General features: G+C 40.0%; 1 protein-coding gene across 1 annotated transcript in view; it reads right to left on the bottom strand.

Annotated features, from left to right (window-relative positions):
* LOC126354706 (ionotropic receptor 93a) overlaps positions 1–23994 on the bottom strand; it is a 328580-nt gene that overhangs the window by 153612 nt on the left and 150974 nt on the right. Inside the window, exon 6 of the mRNA XM_050004573.1 lies at positions 5042–5209. Coding sequence (XP_049860530.1) covers positions 5042–5209 — 168 coding nt within the window. The remainder of the gene's footprint in view (positions 1–5041; positions 5210–23994) is intronic.

The raw sequence follows: 23994 nt of genomic DNA, 5'->3' as shown, positions 1-23994 counted from the left end.
TTCCCAAAAAGCTTTTGAGTTATAGACCATCTGGATCCAAAGGGACCTGGATTACATCCGGAATTAAAAAGTTAAGTGAAACCATGAAATTACGTAGTTTAAAGTTAAAAAATTGTCATGATCAGCAGTTTGTTGAGTATATGAGGACATACAAAAAGACTTACCGCAAAATCTCTAAAGTGATACCTCTATACAAAAATGGTGACAGACATAAAATAGAAAATTACTGGCCTATATCTCTCCTCCCAGCCTTCTCCAAAATACTTGAGGAATTAATGAAAATCAGGGTTACAAAATATCTAGAAAAACATAAACTAATAAATAACAGTCAACCTGGCTTTCTAGCGAGGCTCAGTACAGAAACAGCCATATTGGACTACACAACAGAAAGAGTAAGAAATTTGGAGTCAAATAAACAGGTTGTTCGCCCACTGCTTGAATACTGCTCAGCAGTGTGGGATCTGCACCAGATAGGGTTGATAGAAGAGATAGAGAAGATCCAATGGAGAGCAGCGCGCTTCGTTACAGGATCATTTAGTAATCGCGAAAGTGTTACGGAGATGATAGATAAACTCCAGTGGAAGCCTCTGCAGGAGAGACGCTCAGTAGCTCGGTACGGGCTTTTGTTAAAGTTTCGAGAACATACCTTCACCGAAGAGTCAAGCAGTATATTGCTCCCTCCTACATATATCTTGCGAAGAGACCATGAGGATAAAATCAGAGAGATTAAAGACCACACAGAAGCATACCGACAATCCTTCTTTCCACGTACAATACGAGACTGGAATAGAAGGGAGAACCGATAGAGGTACTGAGGGTACCCTCTGCCACACACCGACAGGTGGCTTGCGGAGTATGGCTGTAGATGTAGAAGTAATATCAAAAGCAAAATTATTAACTAATGATAGATTAATAAGGCAGGCTAGTAACAAGTCCAGAATGATGTGGAAAATGGTATAAAAAGAAACTGGAGGTCAAACTAAAGAACAGGAAATCAATCTTAAAAATAATGAAAATATTCCCATAGAAAAAGATGTAAACAATTATTTTGTAAATATTCCCCTTACTTTAAGTAGTAAATTTAAGCAACAACCAACAGTGACGACTCCAATGGTAAATACCAGCATGATGGCAATCCCAACATGAAGTTCTAAAAGTCATTAAATGCTTGAAATCCAAAATGTCCTCTGGGTTGGATGATGTACCTGTATCAATAATTAAGAAAATTGCTCCATGTGTTGTCAAACCTATAGTGCACATAGTGAAGGGGTATTTCCGGATAAACTTAAAATCTCTAAAGAGATACCTCTATACAAAAATGGTGACAGACATAAAATAGAAAATTACTGGCCTATATCTCTCCTCCCAGCCTTCTCCAAAATACTTGAGGAATTAATGAAAATCAGGGTTACAAAATATCTAGAAAAACATAAACTAATAAATAACAGTCAACCTGGCTTTCGAGTGAGACTCAGTACAGAAACAGCCATATTGGACTACACAACAGAAATAGTAAGAAATTTGGAGTCAAATAAACAGGTTGTTGGAATTAATCTTGATTTATCCAAACCCTTCGATACTGTGAACCATGTAATATTACTAGAGAAACTTGAAGCAATAGGCATCAGGGGCACTGTTAAAAAAATGGTTTTAATCTTATCTGCAAAACAGGTCACAAGTTGTTGAGCTGAGGTCATCCAACAATCTTCACAACTTTAAACTCATATCTGAACCGAAACAAATTGAAATAGGTGTTTCACAGGGCAGCATTCTGGGCCCATTGTTATTTCTAATTTATATTAATGATATACAGGCTCCAGACAGCTCAGCCAAAATTCTACTATTTGCAGATGACACGAGTATCATAATTAAAATAGAAAGAAACTTCCACATGGGAAAAATATATTAAAAACAAAGATTCCAAGACTTACCAAGTGGGAAAGTTCTGGTAGACAGGCACAATAAAATAACACACAAACACACACCATAATTATTGATATAAAAGAATCATTGTATACTACAGCAGAAAAAATGCTCTCATACATACAGTCATGGTTTTATTCAAATAAGCTGACATTAAATACAAACAAAACAAACTATATACAGTATGGAAGCAAGTGTCAAGGGGAAAATATGTGCCTTATGCTGGATAGCAAACAAATAGAAAAAGTGTGCACCACAAAGTTTCTGGGAATGCGAATTGACCAAGATTTAAAATGGAATGAACACAGTGTATATCTTACTCAGAAACTTAGCTCAGCATGTTTCACCTTAAGAATAATATCCAAGGTATGTAGCAAAGAATGTATAGAGCGGTTTACTTTAGTTATTTCCATTCAGTTGTAAGCTATGGCATAAGTTTTTGGGGAAAAACCAGGTCAAGACTAAATGACATTTTTATTATGCAAAAAAGAGCTATTTGTATCATGAAACACAGCTCACCACAAACTCACTGTAGACCCTTATTCAAACAACTAAAGATACTTACAATACCATCAATATATATTTTTAAATGCCTGGAAATGATCAGTAAAAGTAACTGCGATCTCCAAACCAACTCAAGCTACCATGATCACAATACAAGGCATTGTAAAGACTTCCACATTCCCTACATAGCAAAAACTAGAAGTCAGAAACATGTTAGCCATTTAGGAATAAAGCTTTTAAATGCACTTCCATTTCAAATTAAAGAATTGAAAGGCAAAAATAATTTCAAGTGTGAAATAAAAAATTACTTGATGGAAAAATGCTACTACAGTGTAAATGAATACCTATCTCAGAGTGTGTATTGAAACCTGTGCTTACTTTTAAAAAAAATTCAAACTAATTTAATTATGTTTTCAATTTCCTAATTATGGTACTTAGGAAAAATCTGTTAAATATCTGTAAAATGTTTTGAGTATGAGACGTAGTGAATGATCTATCATTGTTTATCATGAGCACGTACATTGTTTTTGGGTAATAAGTTCTTGTACACTACTTATGTACTATGTGTGTGTAATTTGTTTGCTGTTTGTACATTTTGTCAATTTATTATGTGTATGTGTTGTTATGTGTTACATGTAATCAAATGACAAATCCTAAATCACATGTGTGATCTATTGAATGCTAAATAAATAAAAATAAAATAAAAGTACCTAGGAAGTCTTTTTAGTAATAGCAACAGAACAGATATAGAAATAGATGCCCATTTATCAAAAGCAAACAAGACACTTTTAGTTTCATCAAAATTCAAAGAAAAAGATCACTTAGCAGTAACTTCAAAATCTGCTTATATCAATCGAGCATTATACCAGTGATGTTATATGGATGTGAAACATTAATATTTAGAAAGAAAGATGAATAAAAACTGTTAATATTAGAAAGAAAAGTACTAAAGAAAATTTTTGGACCTGTATACAATGAAAATAACATGTAATGGAGAATAAGGAGAAATGAAGAATTAAGAGGGATGTACAAACACCATAACATCGTCGAAGTGCTCAAAAGAAGAAGATTGAATTGGGCAGGCCATATAGCAAGAGTGACAGAGAATAGACTACCTAGAATGGCATTCAGCAGAACAATAGATGGAATGAGAGGAAGAGGGAAACCTAGAATCAGATAGCAGGATAACATTTGGGAGGACACAACTAGGATGAACAGCAACAGCAACTGGACAAACAGGGCATTGGACAAGCACAAGTGGAAGAGGCTTATAGAGCAGGTGTATGGTCAATAAGGCCCTTGTCAAAAACCCTCTAATAAGTGAAGAAAGTAATGAGAAGTAGCATAAATGAGAACAGCAAGCAACTTAACATTACCCCTGGGGATAATGAAGTTCAGGACTTTTGATACCTATGCAGTGACATATGGTGGATGGAACAAGGGTGATGTAAAAAGCACACTAACATTGGTGGAAGAGACATGCCTGGCCAAGAGAAGTCTGCTAGTATTAAACATAGTTCTTAATTTGAGGAAGAAATTTCTGAGAATCTATGTTTGGACCACAGCATTGTATGGTAGTGAGATAATGGCTATGAGAAAACCTTTTAGATGTGCTGCTACAGAAGATGTTGAAAATTATCTGCAAATGTGGAGGGATCCACACTTGGGCAATGGGTCATTTATTCAATGTGAGCAATGCAAAACTAAACAAAAATACACAAACAAGTCACAGACAGGCAGCCGCATCGCCAAACATTACATGTGATTCATCAGATTGCATAGGAATTTTAAGCAATCAGAGACCGATCACTGTGGTCCATGAGACAGCCACATCTGCACTCTCTAGACAAACTGCACAACCTGGTGATGCATACTGTGATCCATCACTCATAAAGTTATTAAAAGGGGTCACCTGTATGTGAAGCCCTTGAGTCAAACCCTGTATTAATCTATTCCATGCCATAAAGGCACTGCATTCAGTAGCAACGGTTTAATCTGTGAATGTAAGGTGACCCAGAGTTTTTCAAATAATGACTTTGGGAAAATATCTCAGCTTATAGTCAGGTAAGTGTGGTAACACATACACATGATATCAAAGCCTTGCATTTCATATTTTTAGATCCTTGCCCTCTATCAGTTTCAAGGTGGTGGTATGTCACCATGTATTTCAATTTCATCAGTTAATTCCTCCTGTAATGCTGAAGGATAGAATGATACATTCTTACTATATCAGTTCTGTGACCATTTCGGTTCAACATGAGATTCCATACCCATATTTCATATTGTATCCACTCATTACACACAAATTACAGTTATGTATCATCCTATTCATTACTTTATTAATGTTCACATTGGTATTAACTATTATCTAAGTGATTTCAGCGTGGTTGATTGACTGACCTGACCTTGCAACATCAACCAAAATGACCTTGCTGTGCTGCTACTGTAAACAGCTGAAAGCAAGGGGAAACTACATCCTTAACAGCTCTACTGTATGCTTAAATGAATAATGGAGGTATAATAGTCTCAGATCTCTGGTTAGGGATTACTCCTTATCATCAAAACTAACTTTTGAAATAACAGAATATATTTTTATGTGATGTGATATACTCACAATAAGAGCTGCAAGAATGGCATCATGGTGTTCCCTTTTTGATGGCTGTAGAATATCCCATTCATCTTCAGACACTTGTTGTGAAATGTTCTTCTCCTGCTGTATAGTGTGGGACAGGGCAGCTACAAAGCTGTGTGCCACTTCTGATATGTGACAATAAATGCCTTCCTAGACATCAGTGCACATTCAAAAATTAGTAATCTAGTTAAAACATATGCAGGGTGGACCAGAACTCCACTGACAAACTTGCAGAGATGATAGCATGAACCAAAACCAGAAAAAAAGTCTAGTTAACCTGGACAATAAAATGCATGAATTAAAAGTATGAGCATTTGTTCATCACTTTCTATTATGAAATACATCTTGTTTACTGAACAACAATTCATAGCTCTTAAGGTATTCATTTTAGAGCCCATATTCACTAGACATTTTTTTCTCACTTTGCTCCACATTATATCCTCCAAAAATATGGAATGCAAGAAGATAACAGTAGAAGAGATTTGGTTCATAGTATCAGAGGAAACAAGTGCTCTTAGCTCATTCAGTACGGGTTGAATTTTAAAGCCACCATTTACTAGACAGTTTTTTCTTGTTTTCGTCCAAACAACTACCTCTGAAAGTTTTTCAGTGGAGTTCCTGTTTACCTGTATATAAGTCATGTACACACTATGCCTGTGAAAACAACAAATTAATTTTAGAGGCTGGGTGATGTAACAAACAAATGTAGAAAGCAATAAATAACACTGAATGCTAAATGGTAGCTGGTGATGCTGCTATCTACTGAACCAACAGCCTCTACATGTTGTTACCTAAACATAACAAATTCTAAATGTGATATTGAAGAATGTCAACCTATGCAGCTTCTTCCTGGGCCCAAAGTTCAAATGAATTCATTAATCGATGAGTGACACAAGAGAGTTGCTAATCAATAAAAACCCAAACATGTTCAACAATCAGCATGCCAAGAAAATTAGCACTTTTGTGTTGTGATAAAGTGCCAGGAAGATATGGAAGTAAGTGTACTACTTTCTTTCTTAAATCGAATGCTGATCCATTGTGTAGCAGTTGGGACTGCCCACAGTATCCAATGATTTCAAAATGGATCAAGGAGTAGCATTTGGTAGCATACTATTACGTTTAATGCATGGGCCCATGGCCAAGACTGCCACCACTGGGTCACACTGCAGATCTACTGTTTATAAGGAAGTGTGAAAAACAACAGGATTCATGACAGTGGCAATCCTAGCAAGAGAAAGATCATGATGCAGTTATTGTACGATCATGACAACAACTAAAGCCAGCTATACATCTTCAAAATTGATAGCAGTTCCAGCTTTTGGTAAAGTTACTCCTCTTCCAGCTTTTGGTTATACTAAATAAAACTGGGAAACATGTGCTAACTAATTAATGGAAAATCTCATATAAAGATGTGAAACAATTACTAACAAAGAGATAGAGGGGCTGGCCAGTACTTACCTCAGCTCAGTACAACCGATAGAAACACAAAAAACAACCGAAAATTTAAGTTCCTAGCTTTCGGAACAAATGTTCCTTCATCAGGGAGGAGAGAGGGGAAAGAAAGGGAAGAAGGGAAAGTGGATTTATTTACTCACAACCCAGGTTATGAAGCAACAGGGAAAGGAAAACAGGGAAGGTATCAAGGATGGAGGCATGGTTGTCAGAGGGAAGCCAAAGATATTCTACTGTAGGTACTGTGCCAGCTTCAAACCAAAGAGGATGCATACAGAAGTAAAGAGGTGTATAGTATAAAGATGTAGGATGAAAAGATGCATGAATGGCTAAAGAGGAAAGGGAAAGAGGAGAAGACTGAAAAGTAAATGGGAGTGAGGTTGTTTAACATAGGTTCAGTCCAGGGGGATGGTGGGATGAAAGGATGTGCTGGAGTGCAAGTTCCCATCTCCGCAGTTCAGAGGAACTGGTGTTGGGTGGGAGAAGCCAAATGGCACATACGGTGTAGCAGGTTCCTAGGTCCATAGAATTATGCTGGAGGGCATGCTCCGCTACTGGGTATTGGACATCTCCTAGGCGGACAGTTCGTCTGTGTCCGTTCATGCGCTCAGCCAGTTTAGTTGTTGTCATACCAATGTAAAAGGCTGTGCAGTGCAGGCATGTCAGCTGATAAATGACATGTGTAGTTTCACACGTGGCCCTACCTTGAATTGTGTATGTTTTACCAGTAGCGGGGCAGGTGGAGGTGGTTGTGGGGGGATGCATGGGGCAGGTTTTGCAGCAGGGTCGGTTACAGAGGTAGGAACCGCTGGGTAGAGAAGGTAGTCTGGGAATATTGTAGGGTTTAACAAGGATGTTACAGAGGTTAAGGGGACGAGGAAAGGCAACTCTGGGTGGTGTGGGGAGAATTTTGTCAAGGGATGATCTCATTTCAGGGGTTGACTTGAGAAAGTCATATCCCTGGCGGAGTAATTTATTGATGTATTCGAGGCCAGGATAATACTGGGTGACAAGGGGGATGCTTTTGTGTGGACTGAGGGTAGGAATATTGTTGATGGACGGGGAGGAATGTATTGTTTGGGAGATCTGTTTGTAGAAAAGGTCTGCAGGATATTTGCGGGAGAGGAAAGCACTGGTCAGGTTATTGGTGTAATTGTTGAGGCATTCGTCACTGGAGCAGATACGTTTCCCATGAATACCTAGGCTGTAGGGAAGGGAACGTTTGATGTGGAATGGATGGCAGCTATCAAAGTGAAGGTACTGTTGTTTGTTGGTGGGTTTGATATGGACAGAGGTGTGGATGTGAGCTTCAACAAGATGAAGGTCAGATTCGAAAAGGAGTTGAGGTTATGGATGAAATTAAGGAGTGTTTCTTCACCATGAGTCCAGACCACAAAGATGTCATCTATAAACCTATACCAGGCCAGGGGAAGAAGCTGTTGGGTCTTCAGGAAAGCCTCCTCCATGCGGCCCATGAAGTGGTTCGCATAGGACGGAGCCATCTTGGTTCCCATGGCAGTTCCCCTGATTTGTCTGTAGGTCTGGCCTTCAAAAGTGAAGTAATTATGGGTGAGGATGAAGTTGGTAAGTGTGATAAGGAATGAGGTTTTTGGAAGATCTTCAGGTGGGCGTTGGGAGAGGTAGTGCTCAAGGGCAGAGAGACCATGGGTGTGTGGGATGTTTGTGTAAAGGGATGTAGCATCTATGGTGACAAGAAAAGTTTCAGGTGGGAGAGGAGTGAGAATGGATTTGAGGCGTTCTAGGAAGTGGTTTGTGTCCTTGATGTAGGATGGGAGTCTGCGGGTGATAGGTTGGGGGTGTTGGTCTACCAGAGCTGAGATACGTTCTGTTGGGGCTTTGAAGTCTGCTACAATGGGACGGCCAGGATGGTTCTCTTTGTGGATTTTGGGTAATAGGTAGAAGGTAGGGGTACGTGGCTCAGGTGGAGTGAGTAAGTCTATGGAAGCCATTGTGAGGCCTTGTGAGAGACCTTGGATTTTTAGGATTTTCTGCAGCTCAGTCTGGATGGAGGGAATGGGATCCTGGGTAACAGCTTTGTAGGTTGAGGTGTCGGAGAGTTGACGCAGTCCTTATGCCACATACTCCACACGGTCAAGTACCACAGTTGTGGAGCCTTTATCCACCGAAACAATTACAATAGAGCGGTCTGTTTTCAGCTGCTTAATGGCATGGGATTCAGCTGGGGTGATGTTGGGGGTTGTCGCGATGTTCTTCAAGAAGGACTGGGAAGCAACACTGGATGTGAGGAATTCCTGAAATGTGTGCAAGGGATGGTTTTGGGGGAGGGGAGGAGGATCCCTTTGAGAGGGCGGCCGGAACTGCTCTAGACAAGGTTCAACACTGGTTCTAGTATTTGGGGGCTGTGTTTGGGTAGTGAAGTGATATTTCCAGTTGAGGTTCCGGGTGAATGAGAGGAGATCTTTAACCAGGGCAGTGTGGTTGAATTTAGGTGTGGGGCTAAAGGTTAAGCCTTTTGATAGAACAGATGTCTCTGGAGGAGAGAGGGCTCTGGATGAGAGGTTTAGAACTGAATTGGGGTTAGCGACATATGGGATTTGACTGTGGTTATAGTTGAGATTTGGTCTGTGTGGGGTATGTGCTGGGATGGGGAGATTGAGTAGGGTGGCTAGGCTAGGTTTGTTGGCTATGAGGGGGTGGGGCGGGGTTTGTTGACGGTTCTGTTGTGGTTGGTGTTTGTGAGGGATAGGGAGAGGGACCCCACTTCTTAGGTGTTGCACTAGCATCGTGGATAGTTTTTTCAGGTGGTGTGTGGCATGGAACTCAAGTCTGCGGCTGGCTTCTAGGATGATGTTCCTGAGTGTGTTCTCCAAGCAAGGGTTTGAAAGGTGGAGGACTTTGAAGAGAGATAGGAGCTTTTGGGAGTGGTGGTTACATGAAGTAGTGTAGAGATTCAGGGCAAGTTGGGTAAGGGCTAAGGATTGAAGGTTCTGGAAGTCCAGGAGAGATTGGTGGAAAGAGGAATTGCACCCAGAGATGGGAACTTTTAAGATAAGTCCTTTAGGGGTAATTCCAAAGGTTAAGCAGGAACAGAGGAAAAGTATGTGGGATTGCAGTTTGGCTACGGTAAATGCATGTTTTCGGAATGAATTTAAATAATGTGGTATAGGGTTAGGGTGCATAGTGGGTAACTGGTGGGTAGGGAAATTAAATAACTAAAGTTAAAATAGTAATCATAAGAAGGTATGACAACAACTAAACTGGCTGACCGCATGAACGGACACAGACGAACTGTCCGCCTAGGAGATGTCCAATACCCAGTAGCAGAGCATGCCCTCCAGCATAATTCTAGGGACCTAGGAACCTGCTACACCGTATGTGCCATTTGGCTTCTCCCACCCAACACCAGTTCCTCTGAACTGCGGAGATGGGAACTTGCACTCCAGCACATCCTTTCATCCCGCCATCCCCCTGGACTGAACCTATGTTAAACAACCTCACTCCCATTTACTTTTCAGTCTTCTCCTCTTTCCCTTTCCTCTTTAGCCATTCATGCATCTTTTCATCCTACATCTTTATACTATACACCTCTTTACTTCTGTATGCATCCTCTTTGGTTTGAAGCTGGCACAGTACCTACAGTAGAATATCTTTGGCTTCCCTCTGACAACCATGCCTCCATCCTTGATACCTTCCCTGTTTTCCTTTCCCTGTTGCTTCATAACCTGGGTTGTGAGTAAATAAATCCACTTTCCCTTCTTCCCTTTCTTTCCCCTCTCTCCTCCCTGATGAAGGAACATTTATTCTGAAAGCTAGGAACTTAAATTTTCGGTTGTTTTTTGTGTTTCTATCGGCTGTACTGAGCTGAGGTAAGTACTGGCCAGCCCCTCTATCTCTTTGTTAGTAATTGTTTCACATCTTTATATGAGATTTTCCATTAATTAGTTAGATCACCTATATGGTCTACATTCTTCATTGTTTTGTCTCTTTTGTTAGCTATCACTTACATCTGTCATCTAAACACTTTCTCTTCTTCAGTGTTATATATATATTTTCGTCACCAACTGTGCTAGTTTCATTTGCCTCCTATTGTCTTGTTCCGTTTATAGTCCACCTCTCTGTTTCTATTTATTGATTTATTTATGTAACATTCCATTATTTAACATTCCCTAGTTTTAACGTTCGTTATTCGCTGTTTTCCAGCCAACAATCACTGCCAACAATCTCTTCCACACCTATCAGTATCATCCAATTCCGTCGATTCCGTGTTGCTGGTGATATTTTTGTGCCATTGCCTATCTTTCTCTGCCACAGGAAACATTTTTTGGAACATTTCTGCGCCACCCGCGATCTTATTTGCGGCACGTGCGAACTTTCTTGCGGCACGCGCGAACTTTCTTGCGTCACGCGCGAACTTTTTTGCGCGCGCGCGATTTTTTTTGCAGCACGCGCGATCTTTTTTTCGCTACTCGCTATCTCTGTTTTTGAGCAGCGTGTGTTCTTTTTCCCCTGATCTGGACATACTTGCTTGGTCTGGTCAACTTTTTCCGTATTTTTCTTATTTGGTGGTCTTTCTTTGGTATTTAACGTTACCAACACAATTTCTTTCTTTCTTTCTCGCCCTTCCTTCCGTGTTTTATTCCTTCTTATGATTACTATTTTAACTTTAGTTATTTAATTTCCCTACCCACCAGTTACCCACTATGCACCCTAACCCTATACCACATTATTTAAATTCATTCCAGAAACATGCATTTACCGTAGGCAAACTGCAATCCCACATACTTTTCCTCCGTTCCTGCTTAACCTTTGGAATTACCCCTAAAGGACTTATCTTAAAAGTTCCCATCTCTGGGTGCAATTCCTCCTGCCACCAATCTCTCCTGGACTTCCAGAACCTTCAATCCTTAGCCCTTACCCAACTTGTCCTGAATCTCTACACTACTTCATGTAACCACCACTCCCAACAGCTCCTATCTCTCTTCAAAGTCCTCCACCTTTCAAACCCTTGCTTGGAGAACACACTCAGGAACATCATCCTAGAAGTCAGCCGCAGACTTGAGTTCCATGCCACACACCACCTGAAAAAACTATTCACGGTGCTAGTGCAACACCTAAGAAGTGGGGTCCCTCTCCCTATCCCTCACAAACACCAACCACAACAGAACCGTCAACAAACCCCGCCCCCCCCCCCCCCCCCATAGCCAACAAACCTAGCCTAGCCACCCTACTCAATCTCCCCATCCCAGCACATACCCCACACAGACCAAATCTCAACTATAACCACAGTCAAATCCCACATATTGCCAACCCCAGTTCAGTTCTAAACCTCTCATCCAGATCCCTCTCTCCTCCAGAGACATCTGTTCTATCAAAAGGCTTAACCTTTAGCCCCACACCTAAATTCAACCACACTGCCCTGGTTAAAGATCTCCTCTCATTCACCCGGAACCTCAACTGGAAATATCACTTCACTACCCAAACACAGCCCCCAAATACTAGAACCAGTGTTGAACCTTGTCTAGAACAGTTCTGGCCGCCCTCTCAAAGGGATCCTCCTCCCCTCCCCCAAAACCATCCCTTGCACACATTTCAGGAATTCCTTACATCCAGTGTTGCCTCCCAGTCCTTCTTGAAGAACATCGCGACAACCCCAAACATCACCCCAGCTGAATCCCATACCATTAAGCAGCTGAAAACAGACCGCTCTATTGTAATCCTTCCAGCGGATAAAGGCTCCACAACTGTGGTACTTGACCGTATGGAGTATGTGGCATAAGGACTGCGTCAACTCTCTGACACCTCAACCTACAAATCTGTTACCCAGGATCCCATTCCCTCCATCCAGACTGAGCTGCAGAAAATCCTAAAAATGCAAGATCCCTCACAAGGCCTCACAATGGCTTCCATAGACTTACTCACTCCACCTGAGCCACGTACCCCTACCTTCTACCTATTACCCAAAATCCACAAAGAGAACTATCCTGGCCGTCCCATTGTAGCAGGCTTCAAAGACCAAACAGAACGTATCTCAGCTCTGGTAGACCAACACCCCCAACCTATCACCCGCAGACTCCCATCCTACATCAAGGACACAAACCACTTCCTAGAATGCCTCAAATCCATTCCCACATCTCTCCCACCTGAAACATTTCTTGTCACCATAGATGCTACATCCCTTTACACAAACATCCCACACACCCATGGTCTCTCTGCCCTTGAGCACTACCTCTCCCAACGCCCACCCGAAGATCTTCCAAAAACCTCGTTCCTTATCACACTTACCAACTTCATCCTCACCCATAATTACTTCACTTTTGAAGGCCAGACCTACAAACAAATCAGGGGAACTGCCATGGGAACCAAGATGGCTCCGTCCTATGCCAACGACTTCATGGGCTGCATGGAGGAGGCTTTCCTGAAGACCCAACAGCTGCTTCCCCTGGCCTGGTATAGGTTTATAGATGACATCTTTGTGGTCTGGACTCATGGTGAAGAAACACTCCTTAATTTCCACCATAACCTCAACTCCTTTTAGAATCTGTAATTTCACCTGGTCCTTTTCCAAAACCCAAGCCACCTTCCTGGATGTTGACCTTCATCTTGTTGAAGCTCACATCCACACCTCTGTCCATATCAAACCCACCAACAAACAACAGTACCTTCACTTTGATAGCTGCCATCCATTCCACATCAAACGCTCCCTTCCCTACAGCTTAGGTATTCATGGGAAACGTATCTGCTCCAGTGACGAATGCCTCAACAATTACACCAATAACCTGACCAGTGCTTTCCTCTCCCGCAAATATCCTGCAGACCTTTTCTACAAACAGATCTCCCAAACAATACATTCCTCCCCGTCCAACAACGATATTCCTACCCTCAGTCCACACAAAAGCATCCCCCTTGTCACCCAGTATTATCCTGGCCTCGAATACATCAATAAATTACTCCGCCAGGGATATGACTTTCTCAAGTCAACCCCTGAAATGAGATCATCCCTTGACAAAATTCTCCCCACACCACCCAGAGTTGCCTTTCCTCGTCTCCCTAACCTCTGTAACATCCTTGTTAAACCCTACAATATTCCCAGACTACCTTCTCTACCCAGCGGTTCCTACCCCTGTAACCGACCCTGCTGCAAAACCTGCCCCATGCATCCCCCCACAACCACCTCCACCAGCCCCGCTACTGGTAAAACATACACAATTCAAGGTAGGGCCACGTGTGAAACTACACATGTCATTTATCAGCTGACATGCCTGCACTGCACAGCCTTTTACATTGGTATGACAACAACTAAACTGGCTGAGCGCATGAACGGACACAGACGAATTGTCCGCCTAGGAGATGTCCAATACACATTAGCGGAGCATGCCCTCCAGCATAATTCTATGGACCTAGGAACCTGCTACACCGTATGTGCCATTTGGCTTCTCCCACCCAACACCAGTTCCTCTGAACTGCGGAGATGGGAACTTGCACTCCAGCACATCCTTTCATCCCGCCATCCCCCTGGACTGAACCTATGTTAAACAACCTCACTCCCATTTACTTTTCAGTCTTCTCCTCTTTCCCTTTCCTCTTTAGCCATTCATGCATCTTTTCATCCTACATCTTTATACTATACACCTCTTTACTTCTGTATGCATCCTCTTTGGTTTGAAGCTGGCACAGTACCTACAGTAGAATATCTTTGGCTTCCCTCTGACAACCATGCCTCCATCCTTGATACCTTCCCTGTTTTCCTTTCCCTGTTGCTTCATAACCTGGGTTGTGAGTAACTAAATCCACTTTCCCTTCTTCCCTTTCTTTCCCCTCTCTCCTCCCTGATGAAGGAACATTTATTCCGAAAGCTAGGAACTTAAATTTTCGGTTGTTTTTTGTGTTTCTATCGGTTGTACTGAGCTGAGGTAAGTACTGGCCAGCCCTTCTATCTCTTTGTTAGTAATTGGGAAACATGTGCATCAGTTAAGCTTTCATTTCAAAGCAAGAGATATCGTCAATCCCAATTTTTTATAAAATCAAATTGTCGCCTTAATGTATTCAGAGTCATCAATTAATTTGCAAACTTTGTCCCCTTGTAGACCCCAGCAATCTGTCACAAGAAGAAGATTGTGTTCTGTTATCTTGCCTTTTAAGGACACATATTCATATTTTACCTGCCACGCTGAAATTCTGCACTGTTGTAAAAAAAGGTTGACATTTAAATGGCATCTGGATTGCAATTAAAATTAAAAGTTTTGCTTACCAAACAATATTTCTTCTTGATTGAAGTGTTACAGATAAAGGCAACATTGCTGCCATCCCTCAACAGGTCAATAAAACCATAGGGATTCATAACATCTGGCACAATAAGCAGCCACTGGTAATACGGTGTCATTAATCTTTGCTCTTTGGCCTGTTAAACAAATACAAAATATGTGTGAATGTAGCCTTCCCCAATGTATACTGCTTATGAAAATCTCTAAAGTTTTCAGCTGGCGGGCAGTGTTAAATACCACGTGTTTTGATGAGTTTCATACTCATCATCTTATGGCAAAGTCAATAAAATGATGAGTATGTTACTCACCAAAATGCAACTAATTTTTAACATTTACATCCTGCTGGAGACCTCAGAGCTTTTTATCAATTGTGAGATCTATTCAGCATTATAACATTAAAAACCATAAACAACAAAACAAAAGATCACACACACACACACACACACACACACACACACACACACACACACACACACACAAAAAGCACTCAAAAAGTGTGTGTGTGTGTGTGTGTGTGTGTGTGTGTGTGTGTGTGTGTGTGTGTGTGTGCATACACAAAACATAAAAATATAAATTTGATTCCTTTTAGTTTTAGTTACATAATAATAATAATTATTGTTATTTTATGACAAATTGCCAACATCTATATCTCATTCTCAATGCTTATCCCTTATTGAAATTTATTTAAAAATATTCTTTGTGCAATGTTTTCCATATAGGTTCAGAAATATTTGGTTTAATTGTGGGCTTGCAAGTCAAAGTTCATCATCTTGCATCAGCATTCTGCCATCAATTCAACAAATAAAAATATATTTCATGGTTGTTTGGTTATAAAGATTGCATTCATAATTTGAAAAGCATAAAAAATCAACAAACAATAATTTTATACTGTTTTAGAGCACAGTTACAATATTGTTTACTGTTGTTGTAAGTGAAATTGCTTTCTTTTAAACTTTCAGTGGTAATCTTCAAGAGTTCCTATTATAACACTATGAATCAATCCCCACTATATAAAAATGTTATGAACAAAAAGTGAAGTGAAATTGTTGTTGTCTGTTTGTTGATAGGCTATTGTTAGAAACATATTTTAAAAGCTATAAACTAAGTTTCAAGGACTTTCTTTCACATTCTGTATAGATCTCATTGTTGTTGTTGTGGTCTTCAGTCCAGAGACTGGTTTGATGCAGCTCTCCTTGCTACTCTATTCTGACAAGCCTCTTCAACCTCCAAGTAACTACTGCAACCTACATCCTTCTGAATCTGCTTATTGTATTCATCTCTTGGTCTCCCTCTATGATTTTTAATTTCCATGCTTCCCTCCAATAATAAATTTGTGAGCCCTTGATGCCTCAGAATGTGTCCTACCAAGCTATCCCTTGTTCTAGTGAAGTTGTGCCACAATTTCCTCTTCTCCCCAATTCTATTCAGTACCTCCCCATTAGTTACATGACTTACCCATCTAATCTTCAGCATTCTTCTGTAGCACCACATTTCAATAGCTTCTATTCTCTTCTTGCCTAAACTATTTATCATCCATACTTCACTTTCATACATGGTCATTATAAGGAGCTATTTTCAATGTTGCACCATGAACTGTGACATAATTATCAAAGAGAAGTTGCCACCAAAAAATATTTGTGTAGGCTCTCACAATCACCAATTGTGTTCTGTGGATCTCATCAAAAAAGGAAAATCCACACAGATTTGGAACGAGTTGAGGAATATGCAACAAACTAGAATCAGCTCTTAGATACTGACTCTGTATACTGTTTTAACAATCAGCACACTGCTATCCACTATTCATGATCATCTGCACTAATACATAACTATGAGGTCATATCTAGGTGTATGCATTTTAATGAATAGAGGGTGATCAATCCTTAATGCAGCAACCTGGTGGGCATCTTTTTATTATGCCAGCTACCATCCAGCAGCAGTGCTAGCAGGGAGCATATTTCGCCTCTGCTGTGAGGCCTTTGTTTGTGTAGAATTGTTGCAAAGTTAGCTAATGCTGGTAGGCAATTTGAATACAGTGTATTGAGTGAAAGTGTTTCAAGTGAAATGGCTAAATATATGTATTCCATTAGCCAAAGAATATTCTTGTATGATTCATATCATCATATGTGTGTACATGATCAGTGTATGCTGTAAGGAGATTATTTCAAGAGGAATTTATTGATGTTCATGTTCCTAATCAGGGTATGATTCATAGATTGATAAATAATTTTCGTGAAATGGGAAGTGTTCTTGAAAGGAAACACAGACAGCCATATACAGAACTCACAGAAGAAACTCTCAATAACCATGGACAAACTCTGGAAATGTCTCCTGGAAAATCAGTTCAATGTCTTTCTCAGCAAATGAGAATTTCCTATAGCTCTCTTCAAGTGACTACAAAGTTACTGAAGTTACAGCCCTATAAAATACCTGCAGTGTAAGGACTTAAACTGGGTGATGCTGCAAAATGGTTGCTGTTTCTTGAATGTATTTTGAATAGTGTGCATAACAGAAAAATTGACACTCACCTAACTTTGTTTTTGAACAAATCATGGTTCCCCTAAGTGGATATGTTAATTCACAAAATAACAATTACTGGAATTATAAAAAGCCTAATATGATACATGAGGCACCTCTGCACGATCAAACAATATGAGTGTGGTGTGCTGTTAGAAGTGACAGAATATTAGGTAATATTTTAACTATTAACAGCAAGAGTAATTTGAAAAACATTTAGCTGCCTTTTTCTTCTTTCATTTTTTGGCCAATTAACTGAGAGAATATGTGCTTTCATGACCTTTCAGCAGAACTCTGTGATTGCACACACAACCAATTCCTCATCACAGGAAATTCCTAATGTGTTTCAAGCTAAGAGCTATCATTGACAACATATGGCTTCCTGCAATTTAATCCCCTACAATTTTTATCTGTGAGGGAGCATTAAAAGAGAAAGTGTACAAATCAAATTCACACACTTTAGATGAACTTAAAACTAACATTTGCCAAGAAATCAATGACGTTTCTCAGAGGTAACAGCACTCTGTAATGAAAAACATGCTAAGCAGGTGTCAGGAATGCTGAACAATGAAGGGAGGTAGTTTGAGCATCGTCTTGCTTATTAAACATGAGTAACTTACTTTTATTTTTAAGTGTTTATGTTAAGTATATTAAAAATAACTTATGCAACACACTGTACTATAGTTATTGTGGACTTCTTGTTACATGCACTGCAGGCACAACAGCCGGTCCCACTACCTGGTCACACACCATGAAAGCAGTTGCGTTAATGATCGATCACCCTGCAGTAGTAGCAGTAGTCATTGTATTTGTACTCATCCATAGACCACATTTATAAGGATACTGGGCATGTTTTAGTAGTAGAATTCAAGAATGACAAAAATATTGTAATTCATATATACTTATAGGTCTAGTTTCACAAGGATGGGATGGATAGCTGGCTGTGGCCTCATGTTAGGAATCAGCCCAGCATTTGCTTGAAGTGATTTAGGGAAACTACGGAACATCAGAATGGCTGGATGGAGACTGAAGCCTTCCAAATAAAAGCCCTGGCTGTTTAAAACAGTGCTACCTCATTCTGTTTATCCCTAATGTATAACACTGTTTACAAAGAAGTTATTTAACAGTGTAAAAGACCAGTACTACACTGTTGATTCATTTCTCACTCACAGTCACTACATACACAATATACACACATTGTTTTATAATGTAACTCTACACACATTATAAGCTGACATCAGAACCATAGCGTTGATGTCCAAATACCATTTTGTGTTCTGCAACTCAAAAACTCAGTGAGCATCCCTCTAATATGAGCAAGATTGTGAGATCAGAAAGAGGAAAGGGTGTTAATATTATACACTGTATAACTTTGAGCATAATGTTTTCTAGAATAGAAAAATAAATAAATAAATAAAATAAAGAAAAGGAAGTGAGGAACATAGTGTGAAAGTGCTAGGTGAAGTACTGCATGTTTTATTATCATTCTTATTTATTTACATCTATCCTTCACAGTACAGAATTTATTGCTTAACAGGTTTTTTATCTGTCATTTTAAGTAATTTTGTGTCAGTCTGACCACGGCCACAGACATATGCCTTTGGGTGTCTGTGTGCTTCTGCACGTGAGTGTGTGCATGACTACTAGAGAAAGAACAAGAGCTTGAATGGTAGTCTAAATATTGCATTCTGTTGCATGTTTCTATTTGCCTCACATCAGTCAGCTATAGAGGAGTAGTTGCCTTTCCTCCATTTTACATACTATTATATTCAGGAATTTTTAATATTTGATAAAGCATTAACTTCACTTGACAATGGATTTTATATTCAAGGCCATCGTATAGTTAGGTAAATAAAATAGTGAAATTAGGAAGAAGTTCTTCACTTTGAAAAAAAGCTCCTGATACTTCAGCTACAGCAAATATCTGATGTTTAAAACATCTTCTGTTGATAGCTAAATATTTCTACATAATCACATTGATTCTTATTATGTGCTGATAGTTATCCATGTGCAGTGTGAAAGGAAGCCTGTTTTACTTGTCATACTAAGACTCATATTAAGACTCTTGTTTTCTTTAAATCTCAGTGGTCAAATACGTCATAGGTGTGGCTAATAACAAATGTTTTATTCTTGGTTTTCATCTGTACAGAGCCCCCTTTTTGTTTTTGATCTCATAGGAGCTTATGAAATACCTTTACACCAATTACAAAAATCCCACACTGGATGCTAGACTAAGAGGTGAAATGCATATGAAAACTTTAATGTGTTCATGCAGTGGTTATGTATATCACACTTCACATGAAACAGGTGTTTATTATTAGCAACAGTATCATTCAGGATTTAATATATTGAACAGTGGATTTAATAATTATAAGGTCTTTGAAGAGATCTCCACAAGAGGTGCAATTATGTACCAGTATACATACCTACCTGCACATGTAACTGTATGCTGTTATTAAGCTTGGTTCCAAGTAATATTAAAGTAATAGAGTGTTCCATTTATTCTTGACAATGTGCTTCTACAGCTGATTAACATAAACTTAAGAGAGTCATCACAGGTTTTATTTAAGGTGCATGTATTAAGCCCTACCACATCCAAGTGCTCAGTGTGGCTGATTGCCACGCAGGTGACCCAGGTCCAATTCCCTGTACTGCTAAGGATTTTTTAATTATGAGGAACTTGAATGCAGCACTCTAATAATGCCAATTGAGGAGCTTCTTGAATGAAAATTAGTGGCTCCAAGGTCAAAAAAAGCCAATAATGGCTGGAAGAACTGTGTGCTGATTCCATGCGCCTCCATAACGCATCTGCATGACATCGCATAGCAGAGGATGATATGACAGCTGGTCAACAAGTCACATGGTCTTCTGGGCCTGATTGCAGAGTTACTAAGCCAAGGTGGATTTCATTCTATATTAGCACTCTCAGGTGACAAGGTGGCCAAAGTGGAATGGTCCCATGGTTTAAAATGTTTGATTGTCAAGTTAAACTTTCAAAGGTACATGTGGGAAACCTCCCCTCCCCCCATGAACCATGGACCTTGCTGTTGGCGGGGAGGCTTGCATGCCTCAACGACACAGATAGCCATACCGTAGGTGCAACCACAACAGAGGGGTATCTGTTGAGAGGCCAGACAAACGTGTGGTTCCTGAAGAGGGGCAGCAGCCTTTTCAGTAGTTGCAGGGGCAACAGTCTGGATGATTGACAGATCTGGCCCTGTAACACTAACCAAAATGGCCTTGCTGTTGTGGTATTGCGAACGGCTGAAAGCGAGGGGAAACTACAGCCGTAATTTTTCCTGAGGGCATACAGCTTTACTGTATGATTAAATGATGATGGTGTCCTCTTGGGTAAAATATTTCTGAGGTAAAATAGTCCCCCATTCGGATCTCTGGGCAGGGACTACTCAGGATGACGTCGTTATCAGGAGAAAGAAAACTGGTGTTCTACGGATCAGAGCGTGGAATGTCAGATCCCTTAATCGGGCAGGTGGGTTAGAAAATTTAAAAAGGGAAATGGATAGGTTAAAGTTAGATATAGTGGGAATTAGTGAAGTTCAGTGGCAGGAGGAACAAGACTTTTGGTCAGGTGAATCCAGTGTTATAAATTCAAAATCAAATAGGGGTAATGCAAGAGTCAGTTTAATAATGAATAAAAAATAGGAGTGCAGGTAAGCTACTAAAAACAGCATAGTGAACGAATTATTGTGGCCGAGATAGACACGAAGCCCATGCCTATTACAGTAGTACAAGTTTACTTGCCAACTAGCTCTGCAGATGATGAAGAAATAGATGAAATGTATGGTGAGATACAAGAAATTATTCAGGTGAAGGACAGGCGAAATACCCTCAGAAGAATATAATAATTCCAATCCCAAAGAAAGCAGGTGCTGACAGATGTGAAAATTACCGAACTATCAGTTTAATAAGCCACGGCTGCAAAATACTAACGCGAATTCTTTACAGACGAATGGAAAAACTGGTAGATGCAGACCTCGGGGAGGATCAGTTTGGATTCCGTCGAAATGTTGGAACACGTGAGGCAATACTGACCTTACGACTTATCTTAGAAGAAAGATTAAGAAAAGGCAAACCTACGTTTCTAGCATTTGTAGACTTAGAGAAAGCTTTTGACAATGTTGACTGGAATACTCTTTTTCAAATTCTAAAGGGGGCAGGGGTAAAATACAAGGAACGAAAGGCTATTTATAATTTGTACAGAAACCAGATGGCAGTCATAAGAGTCGAGGGGCATGAAAGGGAAGCAGTGGTTGGGAAAGGAGTGAGACAGGGTTGTAGCCTCTCCCCGATGTTATTCAATCTGTATATTGAGCAAGCAGTAAAGGAAACAAAAGAAAAATTTGGAGTAGGTATTAAAATTCATGGAGACGAAGTAAAAACTTTGAGGTTCGCCGATGACATTGTAATTCTGTCAGAGACGGCAAAGGACTTGGAAGAGCAGTTGAACGGAATGGACAGTGTCTTGAAAGGAGGATATAAGATGAACATTAACAAAAGCAAAACGAGGATAATGGAATGTAGTCAAATTAAATCGGGTGATGCTGAGGGAATTAGATTAGGAAATGAGACACTTAAAGTAGTAAAGGAGTTTTGCTATTTAGGAAGTAAAATAACTGATGATGGTCAAAGTAGAGAGGATATAAAATGCAGACTGGCAATGGCAAGGAAAGCGTTTCTGAAGAAGAGAAATTTGTTAACATCGAATATAGATTTATGTATCAGGAAGTCGTTTCTGAAAGTATTTGTTTGGAGTGTAGCCATGTATGGAAGTGAAACATGGACGATAACTAGTTTGGACAAGAAGAGAATAGAAGCTTTCGAAATGTGGTGCTACAGAAGAATACTGAAGATAAGGTGGATAGATCACGTAACTAATGAGGAGGTATTGAATAGGATTGGGGAGAAGAGAAGTTTGTGGCACAACTTGACTAGAAGAAGGGATCGGTTGGTAGGACATGTTTTGAGGCTTCAAGGGATCACAAATTTAGCATTGGAGGGCAGCGTGGAGGGTAAAAATCGTAGAGGGAGACCGAGAGATGAGTACACTAAGCAGATTCAGAAGGATGTAGGTTGCAGTAGGTACTAGGAGATGAAGCAGCTTGCACAGGATAGAGTAGCATGGAGAGCTGCATCAAACCAGTCTCAGGACTGAAGACAACAACAACAACAACAACAACAGTGAAGGAAGATGAAAATTTAATAGTCATGGGTGACTGGAATTCAGCAGTAGGAAAAGGAAGAGATGGAAACATAGTAGGTGAATATGGATTGGGGTTAAGACATAAAAGAGGAAGCCGCCTGGTAGAATTTTGCACAGAGCATAACTTAATCAAAGCTAACAATTGGTTCAAGAATCATGAAAGAAGATTGTATACATGGAAGAACCTTGGAGATACTAGATGGTTTCAGATAGATTATATAATGATAAGACAGAGATTTAGGAACCACATTTTAAATTGCAAGACATTTCTAGGGGCAGATGTGGACCCTGACCACAATCTATTGGTTATGAACTGTAGATTAAAACTGAAGAAATTGCAAAATGGTGGGAATTTAATGAGATGGGACCTGGATAAACAGAAAGAACCAGATGTTGTTCAGAGTTTCAGGGAGAGCATAAGGGAAAAATTGACAGGAATGGGGGGAATAAATACAGTAGAAGAAGAATGGGTAGCTCTGAGGGATGAAGTAGTGAAGGCAGCAGAGGATCAAGTAGGTAAAAAGATGAGGGCTAGTAGAAATCCTTGGGTAACAGAAGAGATATTGAGTTTAATTGATGAAAGGAGAAAATACAAAAATTCTGTAAGTGAAGCAGGCAAAATTGAATACAAACGTCTCAAAAATGAGATCGACAGTAAGTGAAAAATGGCTAAGTAGGGATGGCTAGAGGACAAATGTAAGGATGTAGAGGCTTATCTCACGAGGGGTAAGATAGATACTGCTTACAGGAAAATTAAAGAGATCTTTGGAGAAAAGAGAACCACTTGAATGAATATCAAGAGTTCAGATGGAAACCCACTTCCAAGCAAAGAAGGGAAAGCAGAAAGGTGGAAGGAGTAGATAGAGGGTCTATACAGGGGTGATGTTCTTGAGGACAATATTATGGAAATGGAAGAGGATGTAGATGAAATGGGAGATATGATACTGCATGAAGCATTTGATAGAGCACTGAGAGACCTAAGTTGAAACAAGGCCCCGGGAGTAGACAACATTCCATTAGGACTACTGACAGCCTTGGGAGAGCCAGTCCTGACAAAAATCTACCATCTGGTGAGCAAGATTTATGAGACAGGCAAAATTCCCTCAGACTTCAAGAAGAATATAATAATTTCAATCCCAAAGAAAGCAGGTGTTGACAGATGTAAAAATTCTTGAGCTATCGGTTTAATAAGTCACTGCTGCAAAATACTAATGTGAATTCTTTGCCAACGAATGGAGAAACTGGTAGAAGCCAACCTTGGGGAAGATCAGTTTGGATTCCGTAGAAATGTTGGAACACTTGAGGAAATACTGACCAACGACTTATCTTAGAAGAAAGGTTAAGGAAAGGCAAACCTACATTTCTAGCATTTGTAGACTTAGAGAAAGCTTTTGACAATGTTGACTGAAATACTCTCTTTCAAATTCTGAAGGTGGCAGGGGTAAAATACAGGGAGCGAAAGGCTATTTACAATTTGTACAGAAAGCAGATGAGAGTTATAAGAG

The sequence above is a fragment of the Schistocerca gregaria genome, chromosome 1 (genome assembly GCF_023897955.1).
Source record: "Schistocerca gregaria isolate iqSchGreg1 chromosome 1, iqSchGreg1.2, whole genome shotgun sequence".
Classification (NCBI taxonomy): Eukaryota; Metazoa; Arthropoda; class Insecta; order Orthoptera; family Acrididae; genus Schistocerca; species Schistocerca gregaria.
The sequence above is the reverse complement of the archived record's forward strand: the minus strand, read 5'-3'. Positions and strand labels throughout refer to the sequence as shown.